This window comes from Limulus polyphemus, unplaced genomic scaffold (assembly GCF_000517525.1).
Source record: "Limulus polyphemus unplaced genomic scaffold, Limulus_polyphemus-2.1.2 Scaffold4411, whole genome shotgun sequence".
Lineage (NCBI taxonomy): Eukaryota > Metazoa > Arthropoda > Merostomata > Xiphosura > Limulidae > Limulus > Limulus polyphemus.
Window position 1 is genome coordinate 29,742 of NW_013670021.1, and position 6,471 is coordinate 36,212.

The 6,471-nt window shown below is 36.6% G+C and overlaps 1 protein-coding gene across 1 annotated transcript in view; it reads left to right on the forward strand.

The window, feature by feature from the left end:
- The window catches only part of LOC106471102, a 42,829-nt gene that overhangs the window by 6,942 nt on the left and 29,416 nt on the right, over nt 1–6,471 (forward strand). Inside the window, exons 4-5 of the mRNA XM_013931689.2 lie at nt 4,640–4,764; nt 5,529–5,674. Coding sequence (XP_013787143.2) covers nt 4,640–4,764; nt 5,529–5,674 — 271 coding nt within the window. The remainder of the gene's footprint in view (nt 1–4,639; nt 4,765–5,528; nt 5,675–6,471) is intronic.

Sequence of the window (6,471 nt, forward strand, 5' to 3'; positions counted from 1 at the left end):
AGAAAAACTTTAATATAAGTTTAACATAACAGCAAATGTACAACGTTTCGACAAGGTTTTGTAATCATCAGATACAAGTAATTTACAAGTAACTTACAGTGTAAATTACTTGTACCTGATGATGACAAAACCTTGTCGAAACGTTGTACATTTGCTGTTATATTAAAGTTTTTCCTCATTACCCATTCAAGCCGTCTCCAGTCATTATTAGTCTTAAAGTGGGTTTCTCGTCATCGAATTTGAAATTATAAGTTGGATTATTTTGTATTTATGGTCATTCAGTTACGCTCCAGCTTATAACTCTTAGAAATGAAATAGAATTAGTTTCTAAAACTTAAGGTCATACTTTAGATGTGTGTTAAATAAATAATGTTTTAGTTTATACCATTATTTTTTGCAACTGTTGGTGGATTCTTTCCCTAACAATATCAGTTCTTTATTTAGTGTATGTAGAAGGGCAGTAATTTGACAGTTATTCCAAAATCACCAAACTTCAACGATATAGAATATACTCTTTCTATTGTAGATCTACTGGCTACAAGATTTATAAATTTTCAATGACATTATTCTTTAAGATATTTCAATTTTCTTTTCTAAATACTATAAACATAAATGAAAAAGTATAACAATGTCAGTAATGATTTATACAAAATGCCATAGAAATTACTATAGTAAGTACTGATGCAGTTCGTCTTGTTGGTTGTTTCATCTATCACACTCCAGACTTTAATTCACACCTAAGCTAATACACCAAATAACCTTCAGGTCCAAAGTAAGATTTGGTTACTTGCTCTTGCATCCTATGACATTATTTCCCCAAAAGATCATATATTTATATCAGTGAGCTCTGATTTTAACATTACATTGAGTAGGTAGAAATTGTATTAGGGTTAGGTTTATTATGTTTCTGTTCTGTTTCTTGGAGAGTTATGATTTATTTTATTTTATCTTCTCTCCTCTTTGAATTTCGGGAGTCATGCACTCGCAGTTTTGGGTGGTCATGACTACGACTGCTCTTACTGCAGTAGCAGAATTACCGACCACACCCAACAGGTTGAAACCACGGTTCTCGGCCTATGAAGTGACAGCTGTGGTCTGTGTGTTAGCCACTTTCATGTAACAGTCAGAACACGCTGATGATTGTCCTAACAAGGTTTTCAGTGATCTTTTAGCTTTGGATTTGGACAACTTTTTTCCACTTCCTGAATATGCATCTTAGTTACATGTTGTTTCAGCGGACTCATCCAGATGTTTTTCTCCTTTGGTAGATTTGTTATTAAGGTATGTTATGTTCTGTTCTAATCTTCCGTTTCCTATGTTCAACCCTTGCCCTTCTTCGGGATGAGCCTTTGGGTCATTATTTAGTGTTTCCTCCTCTTCCAGTTATTGAGGTTCATGCAAGATGTTTTTTGGGAGCATTTGTGTTTGGGGGTCAGTATGCCTCGACCCCACATACTGTGAACTATCATGCTTTTGATTATTATTGTTCCAACTTCCCTTACTTGGGCTCAAAGCATTTGGTGTCACTTCTCACATAGTGGGGCCAGACTCCTTTAAGTTGCCCACTTTAGGAGGTCCTTTGGGGGTGGTGGGTTGAGCCATGGGTTCTGAAAATTGTTACAGTACATCTGGTCCCTACTTCCATTCATCTCCCCTATTGTCTCACAATCCCATTCCCTTCCCTCTTTTTCCCATCTTTATGACTGTTCTGATCCCATCCACATCCTTTGCCCAGTCAGGGCTCTCTGACACATACTACTCCCTTCTGTGGTTCCTGAGTCTGTTTGTTTCTTCAGTGAAATCCTCATCTTTCCCATTACCCTTCTGGGTTGAATTTGCCAGGTTTTGTTCACCTGGTGTTTTCTTCCCTTTCTCTTAATGATTGTCATCTATTTCATGTTTTCTTCCCATCAGATCCGTCACCTTACCGTGTCCCTGGCTGCACATTTCCATCTTCCCTTGGGTGCTGTAACTTTTTGTCTGTGGTGGTAAGTACTCTGCTCATTTTTCTTTCCTTTGCAAGGGACTTAATCTTGTATTTGGATCCCACTATGTGCCGTGTGTTAATTGACCAGGTATACTTAGTCTTAATTCTGCACTGTACAACCTGTGAACATGCTAGATGACTATGACATTGAGACTCTTCCTGCTGTGGACCTAATGTACCATTCCAGAGGCCACCAGATATTGGTTGATTGACTCCGTCAATGTGTTCTCTGTGCTTTCAAAATACAATGTTATAACATTTATCCAGATCATATTACGCTGACTGTTGAGATGGGGTGTTCCGCTGGACTGTTCATAGGTATGCCTCATGGTCTTTTGCTTCATGAATATGTTCATTCCAGACTTGTATACTCATGGATTAACATGAGTGAAGCAGACAGATTACTGCTCATATCTGATGATTCATGGCAGTTGAGGCTCTTCCTACCGCAGACCTGATGTACTATTCCAGATGCCACCAGGAGTTGGATGATGCACTTTGTCAGTGTGATTGCTCTGTTTTTCAAAATAGGATATTGCAGTCACCCATTGCACTGTCTCCAGTACTGCGGTCCTCTGGACTCTCCAGTGCACTTTTTCCTTCCTTCTTCTAGTGAAGTATGGGAGTCCTTGCCACTTACCAATTCCTAGCTGCTGGGGTGATGGACCATGGAGGCCTGTCCTCTTGAGTGTGCACAATACCACTCAGTTTGAGAGTAAAGTGGTGGCATTCTTAAGGTGGCAATGACGTGATGCTTTTCTTACCACAGAGATGATGTACAATTCTAGATGCTGCCAGGTGCTGGATCTAACACTCCATCATATATATATATTTATGTGTGTATATATATATTGTAGTTTGCCCTTCCAACTGAGAACACTGTCCTTCCTACCTGGGGATTGGGTGTTGGTAGGAGACGGTCTAGCCACAAAAGACCTGACGTGTTTGGCTGGCACCCTCCTCCTACTGTGGACTCCTCCTTTCTACCATTTGCTAATTGTTGATTCCCAGTGGGTCTGGTATTGGTTGTTTTGGAGGTGTGCATATGCAGAGATGGAATCTTGGTACAGGAGATCCTCATCCCTACCTGTACACGTTTTTTGAGGTGAAAGGTAGACGACCCTCTTGCTACTGTGAACCTGATGTACAATTTCAGATGCTGCCAGGTTGAGGCTAAACTCCCATTTATGGTCTGAAGCACCTGAGCCACTCTACACCAGGGGGTCCCATTATTTTTTTAAACCCCTCAAAGTTCCTGCCCTTTACATTTTGGTGACACTTTACTAAAGGGCAAAAAGTATACCTGACTCAGAAGTGGTGTGGTCTGCTACAGGTGTGTTGTGTATAATTCCTTATCACACCTAATGGTTTACCTTTGGGCACTTCCTAAATTGGGATCATCTTCTCACCGGCCTTCCACCAGTTCCCTGTGAGATTCTAGCTTTTTGTGAGAGGAGGTAAGATATTGTATTGGAAGCTAACATTTTCCTAAACTGAAAATGTATTTCCAATACATACTTACTTCCGCTCACACTTCCCACCTTTCCTCCCCGGTGTGATTCGCTTTGGTTAGTTATAACCATCTTAAGTGATTAACATGTGCATGATTAGAAGAGTGCTAGTTATGAAAGGGTAGTGTCAGACTCCTATTGGTGGAAGGTTACTGCATGATCACTTGCATGTTATTATGCTGTAATAAGTAGGAGTAGCAAGACTAGTGGCAAGCAAAAATTTGCACTGATAGAGGGCAGTACAAGTTGAGAAAACTTTTTGTGAGAGGAGGTAAGTATCTATAGGAAATACATTTTTAGTTTAGAAAAATATTAACTTCCCTTTCAAGCCAGTTACAAGTGGCTGTCAGACTTTTGTAGCTTGGAATGTGATCTTTCTGTTGGTGATAAACAAGTACTTAAGAGAAGTAGGCATGAGTAGAGAAGAAGTGTCAAAAGAATGGAGCAGTGGGTGGGCCTATCCTGGTAGGTTTGCAAAATATAGTGATGTTTTAGCGAATCAAAAAGGTTGGAGATTCTTGTTTTATATTCTACCTTGTAAATGTCTGAAAGTTGACTTTGTAATTCATTTACCACTATAGGCATTGTATGGTAGGTGTAATAAAATATAAAATGAGCAATAAGACAAGAAGACATGGCGTATGACACACAAAAAAGCATATGTAGTTTTTGTAATATTTTCTTTCAAATTAAGAAATTAAAGCATATATATAACATTAAAAGTTGAATTATGAACTATGTTGTGATGCCAATGTTAGTGACGTACAATGAAAATAAAGTTGTTTAATTAAATTTTTAAAATAACTAAAACATCATGACATGCACCCTTTGACCAGTCTGTAGTGAGAGGGTTAAAAAAAAAAGGTTAACTTACATGAAAGAAAAAGGTTATGGTAGCTTGACACTATATTTATGCAGTATAGTTATGATGCCAGGATTCAGATAATTAGGTGTTCTTTTGTAATGGTTTGAGAAAAACACGATACAGTTAATTGTTCGAATAACATTCTTATAATATATTTCAACTAAACTATTTTTCTTTTAATTATCATTTTGAATGATATGTTAAGGATATGAATTTATTGAAGGGTTGTTTTTCACTTGACTATAACTCGAGTACTTTTGGCCTATAAATTTCTAGGTTTGCAGGACGGCAGTATCAGGATAATGAACTTTGCTCAGTAGAAGTTGGTAGCTATTGCATGGCAATTTTTCCTAAGGATAATTGCTGGTACCGGGCTGTGGTGCTAGGCTGTTCATGGTCTGGTAAGTATTTAGAAAAAAAAAAATTATTAGGAAATTATTTTGTGGCAAACAAACTTACAAGTGAGTGAAAAAATATTTTTCTTTTGGTCTAGAGCACTGATCTGTCCAAAACGAAATAAATAAAGACATAAACTGATCAAAATGCTTTTTTTGGGGGGGGGGGGGCTACAAAACAAAATCACATGAAAATTACAATTAAAAGAAAGCAGAAAAACAAAAATAGCACTGCTGTTCAGAGAAAATTGGTCTTTTTTTTCTAGTTCCAAAAAAGTATAAGAATATACATGGTTTGAGAACTTCTATGACCTGCAACTGTCTGTTGATTGAAAAGGAGGGGACGATGTTTCGGCTTCTATATTGAAGCCTTCTTCTGAGTTTAGTAAAAAAGTCATAAATCATTGGAATGAAAACACCTTTTAGGGTTCTCTGACCCCAAGGGCTTAGGTGTATCTGCAACCTTTGCATTTTCTTTTCCTAAACCATTACATACGAGTTATGATCACATTAGTGTTTTAATGACTGTGTTATATCTAATGAGGAGCTTAAGTACACATAAACTAGTGCATGATTAGTTAATTACTGCGAGCCCAGTAACATTAGTGGAACAAAGACCGTGAAATAAAAAAACTGTTTTCTTATTGTAATATCTAAAAAGATGCTATTCCTAGAAGTCTTAAACAACAAATATTTTTTTTTATTATAGATTGAAATATAAACCATTTTATTAGCAAGTAACAGTTGTTTTGATATTTAACTACAAACAGATCAACAACCAAATTCTCGTAACACTGTGACTGTGCAGTACATTGACTATGGAAACAAAGAAGTTATTTCTGTAGCATGGCTACGTCCTCTCCATGTGGAGTTTTTGAGTGTTCCAATGCAAGCAGTTCAGTGCTACTTAAGAGAGGTATGACATTACCTTGTTGAAGTCTGTTAGTAATAGATAGATACATGTAAATAGAAACAACATCTTGTTATTGCTGGTAAGGCAACTTTAAAAAGTTTTTTTTTCATTATTTCATATAATAGTCTAAATGTGAATTTTTAGAAAAATATTTACCTAACAAAAGAAGAAAATATAAAAAGAGTTTAAACATATTTTTGGTATATGTACAGGTTTTGCATGATAATTACTGTTTGTGTAATCGTAAATCCAGCCAATTTTGTGGGTGTGTTGTTCATTTTTTATACTTCCTTTCACTATTTATGTTAGTATTTAAGTTCCTTTTTCTTTACTACTAGTCACATCTAATTGGGGATTAGATTTGAGTCAAAATTTGATATTCTTAACTCGGTGCCTTTTTATTCTCATGTTCTTCAGGGTAGGTTTTACTTTTGTGTCCTTTGTCTTATTAGTTCTTTGAGTGGACTTGTAGGTTTCATATTTATGTGTATTTTGTCCTATAAGTTCCTTTTGTGGTTTTGTACTTTAGGTGTTTCTTATTGTTTTATGTTTTAGAGTGAATTTCATAGTTTGGCAACTTTGTTATTTTTATGTATTTTGTAAACTTACAAAAATTCTAGGTTTTTGCTAGTTTTTTAGTAATGAGTACTTTTTCTAAGTATGTTTAGTTTTTGTATTTCTGGATACACTTCATGACAATTCCATGGATTCTGTTGGTTCTATCTGAAGGATCTTGCCTTCAGCCCCCCCCCCCCCCCATCCACTTCCCAGATCTCCTTACCTCTTCCTCAGGATAATAC